Below are 21,183 nucleotides of genomic sequence, written 5' to 3' on the forward strand. Positions count from 1 at the left end.
AAAGGGGATCACGTGACTCTTTTGGACACCATCGTAAACATGAGCCAGTTGACAAGTGTGTCCGAATTTTGATCATGTGACCACGGGGATGCTGCAGCGGTTGTTAGCGTGAGAAATGGCCATAAGTCACTTTTTTTTAGTGCCATTGTAACTTTGATCACTAAGTGAACTTACGACTAAGTGACATTATACCTTTTTCACCCTTAACGACCGCAATGCAGCATCCCCATGGTCCTGTGATCAGAATTCAGAGGCTTGGAAACTGGCATGCACTTAACGATGGTTTTTCGTCCCGGGGTCACGTTATCCCTTTTTGCGACCTTCTGACCAGCAAAAGTAACGGGGAAGACCGATTCACTTTAACAACCGCGTTACTAACTTCACAGCTGCAGGGATTCACGTAACAACTGTGGCAAGAAAGGTAAAACGGAGCAAAATTCACTTTTAACACCTGTCCGGCTCGGCAAGAGAAATTTTGGGCTCAGTTGTGGTCGTAAGTGGAGGACTACCTGGTGGCTGTGCAGCTCTTCTCACTTTTTCTTCTTTTTCCCCGCTACGGCTGCCTTGGTACCGGGCACACTCTGAAGCGAAGTAGGAGATTCTTCCTTCGGAGGAGATTGGAGCTGGCTCAGACTTTCCTCCATTTCTCGATTCAAATTCTCCTCTAGTTCTAAGGCTGCTTTTTCCGCTGCCGCTTCTTCTAATTTCCGGGCCTCCTCGGCCTCCTTCATAGCCTGGAGCCTGCCAACAAAAACAGGAGTCTTCAAACCCTAAACTGCAGGGAGGATTAACTTTGATCTTGAACTTACCACCCAGTTTTGACCCAAAATCACTGTTTTCCAAATTGGAGGATCTACAGCAGTGTTTCCCAGCCTCCGCCATTTTAAGATAGGTGGACTTCAACTCCCAGAATTCCCCAGCCAGCCATGCTGGCTGGGGAATTCTGGGAGTTGAAGTCCACATCTCTTAAAGTTGCCTGAGGTTGGGAAACACTGATCTACAGCAATGCTTCTCCACCTTGGCAACTTTGAAGATGTGTGGACAGCCAATTCATGGCTGGCTGGGGAATTCTGGGAAGCTATAGGAAATACTAGGATTTGTTCAACCAGCATTGCATTCAGTGAGCAGCCCAAAATCAGGGTTACTTTACCAACTCCTTTCATTTAGCTGAACGGAGGCCAAACAACCACATCATGGTTTAGATCACGGCTCCAAACCAGCTGGTGGGAAAGGAACGCATCCTTGTGCTACAGCTTTGATCCAAATCAACCCAACTTGGACCATGGATGGTTGACCGTATGGAGAAACCTTCAGTTTGCAGTCACCATCTTGGCTGCTTTCAGAGCCCAACGCACCATATTCGGTGTAAACAAACTACCATGGCTTACTTGGCCTCTTCCTCCTCCTCTTGTTTCTTCCGCAAGATTGAGAGTTCGGCTTCTCGGACTCTGTTATCTTCAATGGTTTCGTTCACCAACTGCAAGTTCTTGTAGTTGGCAAAAAACTTTTTGACAAAAAAAATGTACATCTGACTCATCCAGAGGTTGAGCTTATCTTTTTCCTCATTTTTCTCTTTTTCGAGCTTTTCTGGAAAAGAAAAAAACAAACAAACGGTAGCAGGAAAGACATGCCTCTATATAAAACCACCTGGCAAAACATGGAGAAGTCAAGGTTTGGCCAAAAATTCTCCAGAAAAGAGATCCAAGTAGCCTAGAAATTTTTTTTCTTCTTCTGTTCAACCGTGTCTTGTTTCTCAGAGACTGCCTGGATAAGTCCCTGCGGTTTTCTTGGCAAGGTTTTTCGGAAAGTGTTTGCCATTGCCTCCTTCCTAGGGCTGAGAGAAATGGGCTGGCCCAAAGTCACCCGGCTGCCTTTGTGGCTAAGGCGGGACTAGAACTCAGAGTTTCCTAGTAACTGGTCTGAAGTCACCCAGCTGGCTTTCATGCCTAAGGCGGGACTGGAATTCACAGATTCCTGGTGATTGGCCCAAAGTCACCCAGTTAGATTTCATGGCTGTGAGACTAGAACTTACAGACACCTAGTGATTGGCCTGAAGTCACCCAGCTAGCTTTCAGGCCTAAGGCGGGACTAGAACTCAGGGTCACCCAGTTTTTAACCTGATGCTTTCACCACTATACCAAACTGCCTCTCTAGAGCTAATCTAGCAGGATGCTGACACCCAGGAAAAGCTGGACTACATAACTCCTGATTCTTGCTCTCTATTTTTCCGATAAGGCCTCCCTCTGCCTTGCCTGGGTACTAATTTGGTAATCAATTTGTAATCTAATTTGGTAATCAATGTCAATTTGGAGTCCGTTTGGAGGCTATTTTGACCAAAGCACTGGCACTACACAATCCTACCCCCCCCCCGTTCCCATAAACACACAGACACACAGCAATCAGTTTAACAATACAAATTGCAGTACCAAGTTAAATCAAATGCCTCCGGATCGATCAAATGATTTTGAAAAGAATTCACTCCCCCCCCCCCAAAAAAAATAACTGATTCAGGAAAAATTGAACTGAAATGAATCTAAAGTCTCAAACACCGAACTGAATGGATGCTCTGATCTACGCCACCGTTTAATGACGTCCCCTGCAAATCTCATGAAAAGCAGCTCATAATGTCCTCCTCTGATATTCTTCTACTGCCCTCCTGTGAGAACATTGGTGCTTGCAGAAATACCCACTTATCCAGTGCATATTCCCAACTGTGTAATCGCACAGCCTGGAAAGTGCATTTGAAACGGGGGAATTTGGAAACTATAGCAGAGGACAAAACTCACCGAAATCCAGACATTTTATATATATGTTTCTCCAGAATAGACTATAAATCAGTTTCATAAGCTAATGTGAACAGATATTCACTTCCCTTATAGCTCACCCCTCAAAAAGCCAACTGATTAAACCTTGCATGAGTTTTCTTCCTTGGGAAACAGAATCTAAGTAAGGAATGTACTTAGACAATAGGAAGGAATGTAGGAAGGCAGAACAAGAAGCAACGGACGGAAACTTATTAAGGAAATAAGGAGAAATTTCCTGACAGCGAGAACAATTAACCAGTGGAACGGATTGCCTTCCAAAGCTGTGGGTCTTTCATCACTGGAGGTTTTAAAGAGGAGGATGGACAACCATTTGTCTGAAATGGCACAGGGTCTCCTGCTTAAGCAGGGGGCTGGTCTAGAAGACCTCCAAGGTCCCTTCCAACTCTTGTTATTCTGTGTGTTTGGCTACTTGGTTTCGTTAAGTTCTTAAAAAGCAGAATCTTCACCCCAGCCTTCTGCAACCCAACACTATCCAAGTTAGAGGAAACCTGGTCTGCAGGAAGGATGGCAGCCAGAATTCTGCTATTGCCTTTGTTTCCAAAAACACCTTGTAAATTTCCAAAAACACCTTGTAAATCTCACACCTGCTAATTCCTTCAAGGGAATTTTATCCAGGTCCCCTAAAACCGGAAGAGGTTCAATGGTTGCTTCTTTCTCTTCCGGGATGGGAGAAAACACGACATTCACAGTTATGCCTGGAAAAGAAAACAAGAAACGGAAGTAATGAACAATCAAACAGTGCTTTGCTTTTTTGGGGGGGGGGGAGATGGGGAAAGCCTCCAGTTATGTTGAAAAAATGCAGAGTTATGATTCCTTTCCCCACCAAAGAGGAGCCGATGACGATCTAGCAATTCAGACGTCCTCCAGTGGCCAGCTATAGGATTACACATGGCGCTAAACCAGGATATATTTTGATTCCATCTTAGGTGGTGAATTAATCCCTGTGTTTTGTAAGGCTGGGAGGGGTGACGGACCCTCAGCTGGCACAGCACGGCAAACCAGGGTACCAACCAATCATAGTCAGCTGGGAAGGTCGCAAAGGGTAATGACACGATCCCGGGATGCTGCAATCATCATAAATACATGCTTGTTGCCAAGCACCCGAATTCTGATCGAGCGACGGTAAGGATACTGCAGTGGTTCTAAGGGCAAGGACCCTTTGTAAGTCTGTGCTGTTTGAATGGGTTTAAGTCAAGGACTGTTTGTAAATTGGGGGGACCCCTTGCCACAGAGCAAAGAGGCAGTGGAGCTTGGAACATGTGGTAGGGAGGGAAAGGGCAAGGACAGACCCTCCCTAGCAAATCCACAGAGTATATCTACACTAGTTGCTTTAGTCTGACAAGATTCTGTCTGTCGCTGAACAGCAGCCAAGACACTACTCCGAAGTAACTCCTTGTGTTGTTCTTGGCTCTTTTGAGCCTGACATTCACCAGGACGACTTCCCTGGTGCCGTTGCTCTTATCTGGAACGTCGCCCCTGGAAAGGGCAAACTCTGCTTCTGTCCCCATTTATATTTCTCCGGAGAGCCGGCCAAAGTTGGTAGATTATTACAGCCTGGAGGTTTTGCGCTCACTTTGAGGAGAGGCAGTTTTTTCTTTCCCGTGGGATTTTCCTTTGTGGGATTTCTCCTCTTTCTTCCCTTCTTTGCTTTTGCCTTTCTGAAAAAAAGAAAAGGTAAAAAAAAATGGGATAAATCGGGGAAGGAAGGAAGGAAAATTAGTGGAGGGAGAGAGGAAAGAAGTTAGAACAAAGAAGGAAGGGTGAAAAAGGAAGAAAGTAAAGAGATAGTGGAAGAAGGGCAGGGGAGAGGGGAAGGAAGGAAGGAAGGAAGGAAGGAAGGAAAATTAGTGGAGGGAGAGAGGAAAGAAGTTAGAACGAAGAAGGAAGGGTGAAAAAGGAGGAAATTAAAGAGATGGGGAAGAAGGGCAGGGGAGAGGGGAAGGAAGGAAGGAAAGGAAAGAAGAAAGAAGGAAAGGAAGGAAGGAAGGAAAATTAGCGGAGGGAGAGGAAAGAAGTTAGAACAAAGAAGGAAGGATGAAAAAAAGAAAATAAAAGGGAAGAAGGGAAGGGGAGAGGGGAAGGAAGGAAGGAAGGGTTAGCAAAATTTGGCAAGGCAGAAATGAAGATACATCCCAGAGAAAGAAGAAGTGATAGAGAAGGAAAGGTGACAGTTTCCCTCAGAATGATGTTGGGACAAGAACTGTCAGAGAGCATCACAATCATCCTCTTCCTCTTCCTCCTCCTCCTCCTCCTCCTCCTCCTCCTCCTCTTCCTCCACTTCCTCCTCCTCCCCCCCTGCAAACCCCACTCCCTTCTAGCGCTGATGATATTGCTTCTTTGAGTAATGAAATGTCTCTAAGAAAATAACCAAGCTCAGAGATCACCAAGAACCCCACAGTTCAACCTTTACAAACCTTCTCTTCTATTGGTAAATATATTTCTCCCCTTGGATTCTGCTAGGAGTCCAGAATGTGATTATGATATCAGGATACCAAAATAAATAAACTGGGTTAGGCTAGAAGACCTCCAAGGTCCCTTCCAACCCTATGATTATTATATGTTCTAAGCAGGGCTTTTTTTTTCTCATAGAACGCCCAGAACGGAGTTCCGGCACCTTTTTTGGGATGGAACCTTGTAGGGTAGGCAAGGCGGGTTGTATGACGTGTGTGAGTTCCGGCACCTTTTTTTTTTTTTTTTTTTAGAAAAAAAGCACTGGTTCTAAGTACATCTGAAAGTAGGTATCATAAGCAAGCTGACCTAGAGAAGGTCCTTGTTGCCTCTTAGAAGGACAGAAAAGGAGAAGATAGAGAAACCTTTTGAGAAAGGAAGCATCAAGTTTTGGAAACCAACTAAGAAGGTCCATGGGGAGAACCCACTATCTCTATAATCAACTGACATGACAGCCGCGTTCCAATATTTGAGGAGCTGCCATAAAGAAGAGGGGGTCCACCTATTCTCTAAAGCACCTGAAGGCAGAGCAAGAAGTAATGAATGGAAGATTACAAAGAGAGACCCAACCTAGAACTAAGGAGAAGTTTCCTCACAGTTAGAACAATCAATCAGTGGAACAGGTTGTCTTCAGAGGTTGTGGGTGCTCCATCACTGGAGGCTTTTAGAAGAGATTGTACAGTCATTTGTGTGGAGTGGTATAGGGCAGGAGTAGGCAACCTTGGCTCTTTTCTGACTCGTGGACTTCAACTCCCAGAATTCCTGAGCCAGAATTCCTCAGCCCCATGCTGAGGGGAAAGGGAGAGGTTTCCAAGCTGAGCCATGCTGGCTCAGGAATTCTGGGAGTTGAAGTCCACAAGTCATAAAAGAGCCAAGGTTGCCTACCCCTGGTATAGGGTCTCCTGTTTGAGCAGGGGGTTGGACTAGAAGACCTCCAAGGTCCCTTCCAACTCTGTTATTCTCATCTTGGAGGGTTGTTCACTTCTCTTCATTTGACTATGCCACCCATCCTGCACCTTGCCAAGGAAATGGGATGCTACCACTATGACTTCCCTTTTTATGGCCTTCAGATTTCTTGGTCTTGCCCACTTCCACGAAATGCACAATCTTGCTTGAGGAATATTTGGGGCCAACTTGGGTGGTGGTGACATCTGTGCCTTCAGTGCTGGCTTCTTCACTGCTGGTGCTTCTAGTATGAACGGACTAGACGTCGAAAACAGAACACAGTGTGACTAGAAGAAGGAAGCAAAGGCACCTATGTTTTCCTCTCCTGTCCCCAAAATCTGACCAGGGCCGGGGCCAGGCCGAACAGCACCTCTCAGCAATTATCTTGGAGAAACACACACATCTCATTAACCACCGATACAGTTTGGCATATTGTCAAAGGTTGCATTCCCACAAGGCAGTTGGCAACTGGTTTTCCACAACACACTAAAGCTGGAGTGTTCAGCCTTGGCAATCTTAAGACTTATGGACTTCCACTCCGAGATTTCCCCACCAGCATGGAGTTCTGGGAGTTGAAGTCCACAAGCCTTAAAGTTGCCAAGGTTGGACATTCGTGCACTAAACCAGGGGTCTTCAAACTTGGCCCTTTGATGACTTGTGGACTTCAACTCCCAGAATTCCTCAGCCAGCGTGCCTGGCTGAGGAATTCTGGGAGTTGAAGTCCACAAGTCATCAAAGGGCCAAGTTTGAAGACCCCTGCACTAAACCCAACACACAGGATCTGCTTGACACACTCAGCCATGAAAAACCTTGTCCAAGGTCACCACTACCTCAACTTAGCCTGCGACTATTTTGTCTCTTCCTGACTTAGTTCTGTGAGGACATCCTAGAGACCCGAACTGGACTAACCTGAGGAGAAGACAATTCCGGAGGCAAAGAGGCAGTTTCGCTCCGTTCTGGCAGCGCATCTGGCCTGTAAGAAGCTGTCACTTCTTGGGCAACCTCTTCAGCCTGCTGCTTCAACATCTCGTCCGTGACATAAAGAAGGGCACAGTCTACCAGAGCTTCAAAGAACTCAAGGAAGACAAGCTGAAAGAGAAACCAAAGAAGAGAAGGCCAAGCAAAGCCGTTGGAGAAGTCCTGCTGGAGAAGGACTCAGGGATAAGATATTGGCAAGGAATCAAATCTGAGGACCAGGCCAAGCTTGAGGAGTCGAAGGAGACACCAGAACGCAAATAAACTTAAGACGATTGAGGGTCTTAAGTGCAAAAAGTCTACCTAAGTTACCCACACATCCATAACTTTCTCTACCAAGTGACTCTGGTAGAAGAAAAAACAGACCCTGGAGACTACAGAACAATCAGCCTAACATCAAGACCTGGGAAGATACTGCAAAAGATAATAATACAAAAAAAAAACAGATCTGCAAACATCTAGAAACGAAGCTATACTGTAACTAGAAGCCAGCATGGGTTTGTTAAAAACAGATCATGCCAAACCAACCTTACCCCATTCTTTACAAAGTGACTAAATTAGTAGACCAGTGAAATGCTGCGGACATAATATATGTAGACTTCAGTTGGACTAGAAGACCTCCGAAGTCCTTTCCAGCTCTATTCTATTCTAAACCTTTTTCTTGAAATTGTCAACCCCAAAATCTTTTTTAAGTTCATACCTCGTGTTCCAGATTGACAGTCTCTGCATCGGAGACCGAAGGATTGTCTTTAGCCAGAATGTCCACAACCTTGGTAGCTGTGAGTTGTTTGGTTATCAGTCTTAAATCCTGAAGATAGAAACCACACGAAAATGGTGGTTAGTTATAACCATGCTTGTGTTAAAAATCCCATTTTGATGATTGATTTATGTGCCACCAAGTTGGTGTCACCTCTTAACCAACCACAAAGATTTCTGGGTCGATCTGTCTCCAAGCTGATCCTTCAGGTGTTCCAACATTATTTCATTAGCCCTTCTGTTGCACTAGCGTATGACCTTTAAGCTTATTTATTTATTATTTCTTTTTCTTCATGGGATTTGGGTTTTAATACAGTGTGAAGCTGCCCGTGATTATGCAGACATGAGGATTGTAATTATTTGCCCATCTAACTAACACTAAAATCTAAGTCATGGCTAAAAGCTGACGCCAACTTGGTGGCCCCTAAATCAATCCTCAAAATGCGATTCTAACTAACAGAATGACAGAGTTGGAAGGGACCTTATACTGTATACCATTTCAGACAAATGCTTGTCCAATCTCTTCTTAAAAACCTCCAGTGTTGGAGCATTCACAACTTCTGGAGGTAAGTTATCCCACTGATTAATTGTTAACAGCCATGATATTACAAAGGAAGGCAAATATACATGTCCCGGGATAATGTTGCAGGATCCAACCTGGATCAGTCACTGGGTCCCGGTGACCCACCCAGATTAGAACCCGCAGCCTTGATATTCCGTAATGGATTCCCATTAGATCAGGCAAAGTTGGTTAAAGATCTATCTGCTGCTACAGCTTCTGAGAGTTAAGATTACTTTCAACATCCACAGGAAGTGCCTCATCGTCATTGTAGGTTCATAAGGAGGCAGAGTACTTGGTCTACAGAACGCCTGGAAAATCTCCCAGCACTTGTCAATGTAACTGAGCACGTAGACAGCTTGCTGTCGGTCACTGAACAGTATACCTGTACAGGTGAGAAGAAGTTGAGCTGATTAGTACAGGGTTACAGTATATAACAACAACAACAATAATAATAATAAAAATTGGAAGGGACCTTGGAAGTCATCTAGTCCAACCCTCTGCTCAGGCAGGAGACCCTATACCATTTCAGACAAATGGCTGTCCAGTCTCTTCTTAAAAACTTCCAGTGTTGGAGCATTCACCGCTTCTGGAGGCAGGTTGTTCCACTATTAATTGTTCTAACTGTCAGAAAATTCCTCCTTAGTTCCAGGTTGCTTCTCTCCTTGATTAGTTTCCATCCGTTGCTTCTTGTCCTGCCTTCTGGCGCCTTGGAAAATAGCTTGACTGCCTCTTCTTTGGGGCAGCCCCTGAGATACTGGAACGCTGCTATCATGTCCCCCCTCGTCCTTCTCTTCATTAAACTAGACATACCCAATTCCAGCAACCGTTCTTGATATGTTTTAGCCTCCAGTCCCCTGATCATCTTTGTTGCTCTTCTCTGTACTCTTTCTAGAGTCTCAACCTCTTTTTTACATCGTGGTGGCCAAAACTGGATGCAGTATTCCAAGTGTGGCCCTACCAAGGCATTGTAAAGTGGTATTAACACTTCACGTGATCTTGATTCTATCCCTCTGTTAATGCAGCCTAGCAAGTTGGACAATGTAAGAGAGGAAACAGGAAGAGGTGAGACAACCAACCAACTACGCAAAACGTGACCCTACCTTTGATACGGCAGGCATTGGGACAAATATTCTTGACCATCAGCTTGGAGAAACACTTGAACAGGCGAGGACTTGTGTCACTACAGTTAGAGGAAACCACCATTATACATTTGTTATTGGGAAAGTTGGCGAAAGCAGCTTCAAAAATTCAAGGGGAAAAAACAATCCAGTTGGTTCTACATCTGAGATGGTATCTACTTACTCAAAATCCTTGTGGTAAATGTGGAAGGATAAGTAAATGAGGTAGGTCAAAAACATCCTAAGGAGCAAAGTTTCATATGGAGAATGAATCTCTTCCAGTAATGTTTTATCTGAAAAACATAAATACCGTCATGCACAGACACAGAGGAAGTTATTTGTCTGTCTATATCTATCCATCATCTATCTGTGCGTATTATCTTTCTACCCCGTCTCCATCTACTTTTTATCTATCTATCTATCTATCTATCTATCTATCTATCTATCTATCTATCTATCTATCATTTGTCATCTATCATCTATTTATCCATCTTTCATCTGTCTGTCTGTCATCATCTGTATCATCTATCCATCTTCTCATCTATCTGTCTCTGTCTGTCTGTCTGTCTGTCTGTATCTATCAACATTTGTCATCTATCATCTATTTATCCATCTTCTCTCTCATCTGTCTGTCTATCTATCGTCATCTGTATCATCTATCCATCTTCTCATCTATCTATCTGTCTATCTGTCTATCTATCTATCATCATCATCTGTCATCTATCATGTATCTATCCATCCTCTCTCTCTATTATCTGTCATCTATCACCTATCCAACCTCTCTCTCTATCATCTGTTTATCCATCCATTTATCCACCCATTATGGGGGGAAGAAGTAGAAGTGAATGGAGAAGGGGTAGAAGGAAAACAGGGAAGGAAAAAGAAGTAGAAAGAGAAGAGGAACAGGAAAAGGGAATAAGGAGGAGGAACAGAAGGAGATAAAGATGGAAAAGAGTTAGAAGAAAAATATAGAGGAAATAGAAAGAAAATTAGAAAAGGAAAAAATAGAAGAAACAGATAATGAGGAGAGCAGAAAGAAATGGAAAATTAAAAGAAAGGGGGGGGAAAGTAAAATTCAAATCTAATTTTGAACCATATTAGGGGGGGGGGGCACTGTTCCTGGAGGCACTGCAATACCAGGTCAATGCGTGGAGTGGATGGAGCAAGCCCCTAGTCCATCTCCTGATTCCAAAAACCCATTTAATACATAGTCCTCAGATAGAGGACATATCAGATATTAAACTGATAAGAACAGATACTACACTTGATCTTAGCCAAAAGGCCGAGAAGCGATACCCAAGGATGGGAGGGAGGCTGAAGGCTTCCTTTCTCTGGAAATTCTGGGTTTGTGAGACAGCATCAGAGTTGCGTACGGGCTAAGTGCAAAAGTCAGGTCAGGCTGGTTCCTGCTCTCAGGAGTAACCTCTGAAAACGCATCGTTTCCAGATCCCACCAGAATGAACTCCTTCCAGTTATGACAATCTGCAGAATTTATAAGACTTTTCTTGATTTTGACAAATTTGGGACTTTCTGCTTTCCCCATTGGTTTTAGATTTGCATTGCTCCACCCCCTACATCTTCATGATTGGTTAGGTTTGCTTTCGATGCGTGGCTGCTTTTTAAAGTTTTCGGAAACTCTTTAGCTTAGATTACGTATTATCATATTATCTTCTACTTCAAAACAACAACACACAACTGGTTTTTGCAAATCATGCTCCCTCTGGCAGAGATTTGGACGTGAATTTTTTTTTTTAAAAAAAGTGGGGGAAATCAGTGTATTCATCTCTCCCGATTCCAACTCATTGCTTCCTGTTTCTAGTTCTCTAAACCTTTTGTCCTTTGAATCCTTTTTCTCTTTCATCCCTTCGTGCAAAAAAAAAGCCGTTTAAAATATTTGGAAAAATTTCCAAAAGGAAAGAAGCAGGTAAGGGGGAGGGAGAGGAAAAATCGCATCAGTTGCAAAAGGACAGCGAGAAAATTTCCATTTGAATGCTTGGAAAGACTGATTGGATTATCTAGTAAAACGCAAAAAGGGTGAGTAACTTACCCAGCTGCTGGGCGTGTTAAAAACAGTGGTGGGGGGGGGGGAGAAAATAAGAAAGAATAGAGGAAGGAGTTGCCGCAATCTATCAAAGGAAGCAAAGTAAACCTTCCATTGAGAGAGCTGGTTTGCTGTAGTGGTTGAGAAGCAGGCTAAACACTGGGAGACGGTGAGTTCCAGTCCCGCCTTAGGTAGGAAAACCAGGTGTATCTATCCTCCTTTCTCATCCCCAGGAAGAAGGCAGCAAGGGTAAACCACTTCTGAAATCTTGCCAAGGAAACTCCAGGGATCTGTTACTTGGGATCAGTTGGCTGCAGAGGTTAAGGCGCCAGGCTAGCAACCGGGAGGCGGTGAGTTCTAGTCCTGTCTTAGGCACGAAGCCGGCTGGGTGATCTAAGTTAGGCCAGTCACACGCTCCGGTTTGAGAAGAATCAGACAGTGGCAAACCATTTCTAAAATCTTGCAAAGAAAACTGCGGGGATTTATCCAGGCAGTCACCAGGAATCAACAATGACCTTAAATCACACACACACAGATACAGACACACAAATACACTTTCCATTGATCCTCCCCCTCCAGGGAATCCCTGGAATTGTTGAGTTAGTAATATGCTTGTTAAGTGAGTCTGACTTTGCTTATCAGAATTCGCAAAAGGGGATCACGTGACCCCTGGATATGGCAATGGTCATAAATTTGTTGCCAAGCGTCTGAATTTTGATCACGTGACCGTGTGAAAAACGGCTATCGCTCACTTTTTTTTCAACGCCCTTGTAAATGCAAACAGTCACCAAATGAACTGTGCCTAAGTTCAGGACTACCTGTACGATGCTTAAATTTGGGGAATGTTAACACGCTTCTAAATGGAACGTCCCCTTGCAGTGGCTCCAGCTCAAAAACCACGAATGGCTTACCAACTAACTAGAGTTTGGGATCAACCAGGGGCTGTGGTAGAGAGAGAGCCATCTCAAAGAAATGGCCTGTAAATAAGAAATAAATACACACCGTTCAGAATCCGGTCCATGGAGGCGAGCGTCTGGTTGCAGTAATGAAATCTGCAGTCCTTCAAGAACCTCCAGAACTGAAGCTTGGTCATCAGAAAGGTGTTGTCCAGGGAGTGGTCATAGCCCAGGCTGCTGTAAAAGGTGTAGATTCTCCTCAGCTCAGAGATATATCTCAGCACGGCGTATTCGGTCTAGGAGAAGCAAAGCACGAGTCTCAAGAATAAGAAAGGAGGATTGAGATGGCCACTACTGATGTTTATGTCATGGTTCTGACTGACGAACCCAACCGAGCAAACGCCTTCAAGACATTCCAATCTCTTAATGTAAAACTTTATTGAGTACACTAAGCTGGCACATTGTGAAAGCAAAATCAGCTCTGACCCCACCTAAAGTCCTATAATAAAAGCATTAGAACTCTTCGGCCTCCTTCTGGGTCAGGTCACGTTGCCCAATCAAGTAAGAAAATATTGTTATGGAAAAGCATCTTCAAATCTACCCAGACGCTAGGTAGAAATTTGGTCTGGCCTCTTGATCTTCGTAGCTCACATTCCAATCCCTTTCCTCCCCCCGCCCCAGATTGGTTGGCAAGTTGAGAAGCAATAATTTCCACACCAGCAAGACTGTGCTTCGAAACTTGACAATTTAAGCTAGTAGGGTACTGGAGATGTAGGGAATCCTTGGTGCTTTCTGAGCTTGGTGGTTTTCTTGCAGATGTTTCACTACCAAACTGGGTAACATCATCAGTGCTAGCTAACTAGTTGAGTAATGAAACATCTGCAAGAAAACCACCAAGCCAGAGAGCACCAAGGACCTCACGGTTCAACCCTGAGTTACAAATATTCTCTTTTATTGGTACTGGAGTTGTCTGATGAGTCTGCTGGTATCCCTTTCAAGCACAGAAGAAGACAATTCTACACAACATCAGCCTCTCATGTTGCTTTGTGAAGCTTCTGGATTTTGTAAATCGTGGACATCACTCCCAAACAGCCCAAGAATTTGACTCTTTTATTCATGGCAACGACGTTTTCCATCGTGGCTGAAGATCACCATCCCTCTTAGCCTTTTTCTCCTCTGTTAGTGTCTGTTTTATTTACCTCTTCTAGGCCACAGAGTTGTGTAGACCAGCTTCCCATACCTGTTTCATTTCATCCTCCCTGTCTTTTTCCGGAAATATAGCCAACAAGGTTGATAGATCTATTTCAATGTTTGGTCCCGACGAAGAGGAACTCCTTGAATGATCCACAACTTTGACACTATCTAAGGCAGTGAAAAAAAGAGAAAATGTCAAAGGCATCCGGTCTCTATTGCAAACTTCTTTAAAAGTAAGACCCGATCGTGAAAACTCAGGGCATCCACAGAAAGGATAAACACAAACACAAATCCCTTATTTTTTTTTAAAAAAAAATCATACTTGCATTCTTTCAAAATATGCCTTTATAAACGCGTTCTTTTCTTCAGTATTTTGAAACTTACTCATTATATTTTATGAGCTGAGCGGGGTTTCAAGAGAGTGGAGGAAAACTTGTCGAAACAAAACTCAGATAAATATTGCATCCATTAAAATTGGTCGATCTCAAACATACTAAGCAGGGTTGACCTGATTAATATTGGGATGGGACGCCTACGGCCCTGAAGTCAACAAAGGTCTTCGGGGTTAAGGGACCATCTTAGACAAAGCTCATCCAGTCTAATCTTTTCTTCCCTCTACTTCGAAGCAGCTCACCTATGCCAGAAAAACCCTTCAGAGGAAGGTTGCTCAGCTCTTCCATGTTGGTCATGTCAATTTGCAAGGACGGACACTCCGCTATGTGATCGTAGTTAAAGTCGCCTTCGTACACCCGGCCGTTCTTGAAGACTAGCTTGCCCTGAGGGAAAAAGTAATTGCTCGTAGCTGCTCTGCTTTTAAAACCTGGTCTTTTCAGCTGCTCTGGACGTTCTCACTCTTTCCCAGGACCTCTCCAGGCTTACCTTGCCATGCTTTTTGTTCAGCACCCATTCTCCATCGTACATGGCGCCACTGGCAAAGAAGAATTTTCCGTGTCCGTGCCGGTCGCCGTTGACGAAGTCTCCAACGTACTCATTCCTCAGGGGATACTGTGACCCAGCTATCCTCTTCAGATACCAGGTATGGGTACCCTGCCCGTGCTAGGGAAATAAATCAACAGAATGTTCTCTAGAGCAGTGTTTCTCAATCTTAGTTGGCTTGAAGGTGTGTGGGCTTCAACTCCCAGAATTCATGCTGGCTGGTGAATCCTGGGAGATGAAATCCACACATCTTAAAGGTGCTGAAGTTGAGAAATACTGCTTGTCCTATGGGCCAGGGGTCTCCAATTTTGGCAACTTCAAGACACTTGGACTTTGACTCCCAGAATTCCTCAGCCAGCATGAATTCTGGGAGTTGAAGTCTACAAGTTGTAAAGTTGCCAAGGTCGGAGACTCCTGATCCATAGGTTCTACAGAGGGAGACATGTGGACTTTTAACACATCTAACTAGGCCATTGTTTAGACATCCAAATGAATTCTGTATCCAAACTTTGAGAAACAAGGTCTAGAAAGACCCTCAGGTCCATACAAGACTAAGCCATAACCATCTATGATGGTGATAATGATATTATCCATTCAGTCGTGTCCAACTCTTGGTGATTTTATGGGCCCAGTTTCTCCACATCTTCCAATCTTGCACTACTTCTTTGAGTTGTTCTGTGCTCTGGCTGGTGTCAGTTTGATGGTCTTCAGCCACCATGTTCTTTGATGGCCTGGTTTCCTTTGACTGCTAACTCTTCCCAACATAATTGCTTTCTCCAGTGAATTCCCCCACCTGACGTGGCCATAACTATGTATAGTTGGAGGAATTGGGAAAAGAAGAACTGCTCTATTTGGCCTCACCTGTATGCCATTAACCCAGTTCCCAGTATATTCCTGGTTAGATGTTAGCCACCTCATCCGTCCTTCTCCATGGCGCAGGTCTCTCTCCCACTGCCCTTCGTAGATATTTCCAGATTTGTAACTGTTCGAAGAGATAGAGAAGAACATCAACACCAGAGTTCAGTAAACAGAGGGGCATTATTTTAAGGCAGACCAGGCCTTCCTAACCAGGAACCTTCCAGATGGCGGTTCAGCTCCCAGCATCTCCATCTAAAATAGCCCCGTTTTTTGCTGAAAATTCTGGGACAGGTGGTTTGTGTAGATCAAATGTACATACATCACAAGCTTTCATCCCATTAAAAAAAATTAAAATACGCAGAAGCAATTTTCTTCAGGAACACCATTGAATTTGAAGCCTTGTCATCCCTTCCCTTCCCCAGCATGGCTGGCTCAGGAATTCTGGGAGTTGAAGTCCACAAGTCATAAAAGAGCCAAGGTTGCCTACCCCTGGTATAGGGTTTCTTGCTTGAACGGGGTTGGACTAGAAGACCTCCAAGGTCCATTCCAGCTCTGTTATTCTGTTATTCCATTATTCCGTTATTCTGTTATGTAGCCCCTCTAAAAGTGTCCATCACATTCTAACTTCCACACAGAGAAGGAATTATTGTCTTACCATCTTATTCCCCATCCACTTTTTACATTGTTCACAAAGTCTCCTTCATACCAAGAAGAACCTGGTTCGTTGTAGTAAATGGTACCCTGAAAATCAACGGCACAAACACTTTTTAAGAGTTTAAGAAAAAAACTCTTAAGCACCTTCCATCAGGTTTTACACAAGCAGAAGACACGTTACGTTACTAAAAATATTTCGGATTAACCATCGGTCTGCCAATAAGCCAGCTCCGAGATTTACCTCTTTGTGGCTGTTCGAAGGAAAGGTCAGGAAGAGGATTTTAAGTTGATGCTGGATGTGACAGCCATGATTTCTACAAAGGAGAGTTTTCTGCCCAGAATCCAGTCGTGGCAACTACAGATAACTTCATACTTATAACCACAAGTGAGATCAAAATTTCTGTTGCTAGGCGAGACACTGGTTAAAGTGAGCATTGCCCCATTTTACAACCTTTCTTGCACAGTTGTTAAGTGAATCACTGCAGTTGTTAAGTGAGTGACATGGTCGTTAAGTAAATCTGGCTTTCCCCATTGACTTTGCTTGTCAGAAGGTTGCAAAACGGGATCCCGTGACCCCAGGACTCTGCAACCATCATAAATACATGCCAGTTGCCAAGCATCTTGGGTTTTGATCACGTGACCATGGGGAGGCTGCAACGGTCATAAGGGTGGAAAAACGGTCCTAAGTCACTTTTTTTCAGTGCTTTTGTAATGGTCACTAAATGAACTATCGTAAATTGAGGACTCCCTGCGTGCTTCCAGTGGCTACGTTTTCACTACCTTTCCATGTCTTTTGCCTTCCACCCAGTGGCCGATGTACGAAACGGGATAGGTGCCACATTTGTACATGCCAAAGCCGTGTCTGATCCCGTTCTTCACTTCGCCTTCGTACAGGCTGCCGTCCGGCCACTTGTAAGTGCCACGGTCCATTTGCACGTTCTTGACGAAGTTTCCCTGCAAGAGAAGGAAGATCTAGGAGAAAGAAAATAAGGCTCGCTCTCTTCCTTTTCCCCTGGAAAGGTAGGAAAATTCGACAACGTTGAGCAGGAGTCTCCAAACGTGGCAACTGGTGGACTTCAACTCCCAGAATTCCCCAGCCAGCCAGCCATTTCATACAAGGGGTTGTCCAATCTCTTCTTTAAAAAAACTCCAGTCATGGAGCACCCACAATTTCTGGAAGCAAGCCGTTCCATGGATTAATTGTGCTAACTTTGAGAGGTCCTTGGTGCTCTCTGAGCTTGCTTGTTTTCTTGCAGACGTTTCATTACCCTAACTAAGTAACATCATCAGTGCTAGTAAGGAGTCCTTACTAGCACTGAGGATGTTGCCTGGTTAGGGTAATGAAACGTCTGCAAGAAAACAAGCAAGCTCAGGGAGCACCAGGGACCCCTTATTTCAACCCTGAGCTTCAAATATTCTCCTTCATTGTTCTAATGTTCTCTTTAGTTCTAGGCTGCTTCTCTCCTTGATTAATTTCCATCCGTTGCTTCTTGTCCTGCCTTCAGGTGCTTTGGAGAACCTCAATCCTAAATCTGGCGTACGTGCTTGCAAGTGTCCATCTTTCCTTTGTTCTGATTTGCAAGCAGTTGCAAATCTGGCTGACAGTGGAGCTACTTACCTCGTACTGCACCCCGTCGGTCCATGTGTAAGTCCCTCGCCCGTGCATGAGTCCTTCCGAAAACATTCCCTACAAAATGGCAAAAAGCCAATGAGTGGGTGCCACGATTCCTCAAATCACAGAACAGCAAGAAGAGTCAGATCTCCACATCTCTGTCAAAAGAGTAAGTCGGCCCTGGTTTTCTCACCAGGGTTTAGTTCAGGCCACCCTTTCAGCCCACGCACAGGAAATAAAAGAAGCTAGTCTTTAAATCCACCCTACTCCTCATAGAAATAGTGAAACGGCCTATCACGCCAAAGGAAATTTTATATCCTTCAGATTTAACACAGATGTTGTCACCTTGTAGATGTTGCCTCCTTGAAAATAGGCCGTTCCTTCCCCTTCATATAATCCACGGATCTTTTCTCCCTCGTAACTATGGAGAACATAAATTCAAGATGAAAACTCACCTGGATTAATAAATCATACTGTGCATGCAGCCATTTGGGGCATGGTCAAGTCAACTTGTGCTGGCCACGCCCACCCCCCAGACTTATTTTTGGGGTAGGGCTTACATTAAGCCCATCCCACCAAAAATCAGGCTAGGGCTTATTTTCGGGAGGGGGGTCTTATTTTGGGGAAAACACAGTAGACCAAAGTGGCTCTATGTTGTGTGAATTCAGCCGTTGTGATGCACTCATCCTGGATTATGCTGTAGCACAGTGAGCAAAACAAGCCACAATGGTTGATTTGGCAAAAGTCTTGTTTGTTTGTCGGTTGGTTGAATTACTAGATTTGTATGCTGCCCATCTCCCTCCCTCTCTGTCCAAAACTGGAAGAAGAAGAGCTTTCTGCCACCTGCCCTTTCTCCCAGATATCTGGGGATCCCCACACCAGAATTTCAACCAGCTGGTGAGGCCTTCTGGACGCTGAGGATCCAACACATCTGGAGGGCACAAACCATCAAAAATCACCAGCAGGAACTCAGCCAGGCTCCAGAATTGGTCAGAAAACTCCTTGGATACCAGTCACCTGTGGCTATACCCTACTTTTAGCAAGACTCTAGTTTTACCTTTCAACAATCAGTTGGGTGAGGATGGGTTCTTCATACTCAATGGGTTCAGGGACAAGAGGAAGCTCTAGATCTTTGTTTTCTTCTTTGGAAGTTATCCGAGTAGCCGAGTGCTCGTCCCCTTGGTCTGCCAGAGGTGGGACATTCTGGTTGGAGACTGCTAACTCGATGGAGGTGTCGTGGGCTGGAGCAGATGCGGCCTTCTCTCCCTTTTTGCTGTCTTTCTTCTTATCTTTACCCATCGCTCCGTCGTAGGGCAGAATGAGGCGTCCTTGCCAAGACTGGAGCTCCTATTTTGAACTTCAAGGTGGGAAAAGAAATATTTTGTTAGGAGAGAGAGAAATGACTGAACGAGGTATATATAGGTGGTCCTTGACATATGATCACAATGAGACCAGGATTTCAGTCGCTAAGCAAGGCGGTTATTAAGTAGGTCACGCCCAATTTTACGACCTTTTTGCCATGGTTCTTAAGTAAATCAGTACAGTAGTTAAATGACTCACATGGTCAATAACATTTAAACTTAGCAAGTTTATTACCTATTTTCTTCATTGAGCAATTTGGATGATCCTGAACGTAATAAAAATGTATTTTGACCAGAAATCTAGTGGAATAAATAAAACCTGATCCATAATAAAAAAAAATTGTAATTTTTATAGGCATTCAAAGAATGTACTGCTTTGTAACATAGCTAAACATACACTAAAAAGGCCTAATAGAAATAGGAGATATTAAATTTATTTTATGTTGCTTTGTTACAAAGAAAAGTCTATTTCAGAAAACTGTCCTATAGATTTATTTATTTTTTTCAGAAATTCACTTTTATTTCGGCCACTTCCCTTTTACTATACAAATGGGCCAGCTGAATGCACAGCCTAGCTGCAGAAATCCTTTTCAATACTTGCTTCTTAAAACTTCAGTTTAAAGTTTATAACTTTATAAAAAAGCTTTTCACCGTGCTTCTAGGTATTAATGTTAAACTGCGCATTTTTGTGATATTTTTCTTAGTTTTCTTAGCTCTTGAATTTTCCTTTGTAAAGCCAATTTATGTACATAAACAGTTAACATTCTTCACCCTGCTGGACCTCTTTCAGGTTTGGCCCTTTTTCAAGTGGATCCTTTATCATTCCCCCCCCCCCCAAGAAAATATGGTCATAGCACACGTTTGGTGTTTTTTTTTTTTAAACGGACCTCTTTGTAAAAACTGGGAGTTTTATCTCATTGTTATTGTTTTTAATAGCCTTTGGATTTTAAGGCCTTTTGGAAAAAATGTTTCTATTCTGGAAAGCAACATTTGACAATCCCAAATTGTCCACTCAAAACTGTAACCCTTTAAGCAACTTTTAAGGCCTTTTAAGAACAAAACAGAGAGAGACCCAGAACTGACCCAGATTTGTGCAGATCGGACTCAGTAATGAAAATAACAATAACAATTAGCCCCAAATCATTGCAACTGACAGCAGGCTTGGACCTTGCTAGCAATCACAGGAATAGGATGGGGATTTGGGGAATTGTAGTCCTTGAGGTGCTGGGCAGCAAATGCAAACTTGAAAGCTATGAAGAAAATAACCAATAAAATAAAATAAAATAAAATCCACCTCTTTGGAAATCCCTGCTATTTTGCAACCCTTCGCAAAAACGGCCTGAAGTTTCTCTGCGATGCCAGTTGCTAAGAGGTCTGAGCTGTTGCCATAGCAACCGTGTGTAGGCTGGGCGGTGGCCATAGCAACCACGGGGCGGGGGGGGGGAGAGAGAAAGAGAGAAGCTTACTGGTTGTTCAGAAAGAAGTGGGCGGGGCTTTGGCCATCTTTTCCGGGTTTACTTTTTTGCCTGGTGTCGTTTTGAGAAAGACCCGGCCCAATTGCACAACAGTACACAACGCCCCACCTTTTAGAAAGTTGTCTGTTTGTGTATGCATCACATTGAGAACACAGAACATAAAAGGACAGGGTGGGACGGGGCCTGGGAGGTCTTCTAGTCCAACCCCCTGCTTGAGCAGGTCTTCCAGATAAGTGGTTGTCCAATTTCTTCTTCATGGCTATAAAAATTGCAGGTATTTAGAAATATCAGCTACGATCACAACTTCATTATTTAATTAGAATATTAACTTTTTATTCTTTACAGGCCATCTGAGATCGTTCAGGTCTGCCCACTCTTGGCTGCGATTAATTGGATGCTTTCAAAATTATTCTTTGGAAAGATGTTAAGAGGCACAAAGATATTTTTTTTTAATATTAGATTCTAGTTAATGTTACAAAGAAGTTGATCCAAAGGATGTCAGGTATATTCCAAATCAGCCGGGCTCC

At 43.8% G+C, this 21,183-nt stretch overlaps 1 protein-coding gene and 1 non-coding gene across 2 annotated transcripts; both read right to left on the reverse strand.

Annotated features, from left to right (window-relative positions):
- Positions 1-530: 530 nt before the first annotated feature.
- Positions 531-20,498, reverse strand: RSPH10B (radial spoke head 10 homolog B). Its single transcript, XM_029285008.1, has 21 exons — positions 20,476-20,498; positions 18,878-19,177; positions 18,166-18,241; positions 17,827-17,895; positions 16,989-17,162; positions 16,210-16,295; positions 15,558-15,678; positions 14,640-14,816; positions 14,395-14,536; positions 13,807-13,928; positions 12,673-12,862; positions 9,814-9,922; positions 9,612-9,691; positions 8,745-8,893; positions 7,894-8,001; positions 7,128-7,307; positions 6,341-6,476; positions 4,399-4,485; positions 3,408-3,520; positions 1,389-1,579; positions 531-741 (listed from the first exon to the last, which is right to left on the reverse strand). Exons 2-21 carry the CDS (start codon positions 19,117-19,119, stop codon positions 531-533), a joined length of 2,763 nt encoding a protein of 920 aa, XP_029140841.1. The 5' UTR covers positions 19,120-19,177; positions 20,476-20,498.
- Positions 10,733-10,923, reverse strand: LOC114922877. Its single transcript, XR_003810512.1, has one exon. It is a non-coding gene; the product is annotated as a U2 spliceosomal RNA (small nuclear RNA).
- Positions 20,499-21,183: the final 685 nt, after the last annotated feature.

The sequence above is a fragment of the Protobothrops mucrosquamatus genome, unplaced genomic scaffold (genome assembly GCF_001527695.2).
Source record: "Protobothrops mucrosquamatus isolate PMUCROS unplaced genomic scaffold, P.Mucros_1.0 scaffold1179, whole genome shotgun sequence".
Lineage (NCBI taxonomy): Eukaryota > Metazoa > Chordata > Lepidosauria > Squamata > Viperidae > Protobothrops > Protobothrops mucrosquamatus.

Coding starts and splice junctions, on each gene's coding strand:
- RSPH10B (XM_029285008.1), bottom strand. CDS start 19,119: ATGGGTAAAGATAAGAAGAAAGACAGCAAAAAGGGAGAGAAGGCCGCA. Junction 14,817..15,557: donor ACTGGGTTAATGGCATACAG/GTGAGGCCAAAT, acceptor TTATTTCCCTAG/CACGGGCAGGGTACCCATAC. Junction 3,521..4,398: donor AAAAACTGCCTCTCCTCAAA/GTGAGCGCAAAA, acceptor TTTCTTTTCCAG/GCATAACTGTGAATGTCGTG.